This window comes from Corvus brachyrhynchos, unplaced genomic scaffold (assembly GCF_000691975.1).
Source record: "Corvus brachyrhynchos isolate BGI_N302 unplaced genomic scaffold, ASM69197v1 scaffold279, whole genome shotgun sequence".
Lineage (NCBI taxonomy): Eukaryota > Metazoa > Chordata > Aves > Passeriformes > Corvidae > Corvus > Corvus brachyrhynchos.
In genome coordinates this window covers 6,064,199-6,065,246 of record NW_008246060.1, presented here as the reverse complement: position 1 = coordinate 6,065,246, position 1,048 = coordinate 6,064,199, and the positions used below count along the sequence as shown (strand labels likewise).

At 46.2% G+C, this 1,048-nt stretch overlaps 1 protein-coding gene across 2 annotated transcripts in view; it reads left to right on the top strand.

Moving 5' to 3' along the window:
* MMRN2 (multimerin 2) overlaps nucleotides 1–1,048 on the top strand; it is a 23,334-nt gene continuing 22,286 nt past the window's right edge. The window contains exon 1 of one of the 2 annotated variants that reach the window (XM_017746305.1): nucleotides 1–580. In XM_017746305.1, coding sequence (XP_017601794.1) covers nucleotides 297–580 — 284 coding nt within the window. In that variant the 5' untranslated portion in view covers nucleotides 1–296. The remainder of the gene's footprint in view (nucleotides 581–1,048) is intronic. The other variant, XM_008642787.2, reaches the window with a different exon arrangement.

Sequence of the window (1,048 nt, the reverse complement as noted above, 5' to 3'; positions counted from 1 at the left end):
CAGAAGTCCCTTGAATAAGCTATATTCCTACCACCTTTTCTTTCCCCCTGTCAGAGACGTCTGAGCCCCACACAGGAACCAGGCTCACATTGTTCAATAGCCACGGACGTTTCCACAGTAGCTGGGAGGGCCGAAAGCTCTTTCCGCTCTTTGTTACAAAATTTTTTTTTATTTTTTCCTTCCTTCTTCCAACTTTCCAGTTAAAGAATATTGCTGGGGCATTTCTGAAGTAATTCAGGCTGAGCTTCAGAGAAAAGAACAAGAGACAGGTGTAACTGGGGGGGAAGAAGCCCAGGATGCTCGCGAAGCTTTTGCTGGTCTGTAGTACAATAGGACTGGCAAAGCTGGTGGAACACACAGCCCATCGTGGATATCGTTATGGTTCTGTGCACAGCTTAAAGCCACGAGTTCATGAGACCTCTGCACACCCTCAGAGAGCTCCTCTGCCACGCCAAGAAGAAGGTTACTGGGAGGCAGAAGGGCTCAGGGAAGATACTCAAGATTACCCTTCAAGTGTGGTCTCCTCACATCAGGAAGAGAGAGGGGATTTTGAAGCTGCGAGCCCACAGTCCCGAAATGGGTAAGTACCCACCATGTCTGTCTTACACATAATGAGAGTGCAATCCCCTCTGATACTTTTATATTCTGTTGATACAGGACTGCTTTTAATAGAGGTTTCTCATGAAAATACATTAGATTTTAGGGGTCAACCTATACCCAAACAAGAATGGTTTAAATGCTTTAACTACACAAACAGAAAGCTGAATTGCCTGTGGAGGATGAAACCACAGATGGGACCAGCTCTTTGCTTAGTCTGAGACAGCAGAATGAGGTTAGGTGTGTGCACATGCCTGGCAGAGGTGAAGCCTCCCAGTTCTGGCATAAACCAAAACATTACCTCTGGCAAAGCAGAGCTAGAGGAAGTTAATTTACTGACTTTTTCTTACCGTAAACCAATGCCAATTATTTCTGCTGAGCATGGCAAACTTTGCCCATTAGCAGAATGTACCTGCCTGCAGACTTGGGCCTTGGAAGTGGAGAGGGAACG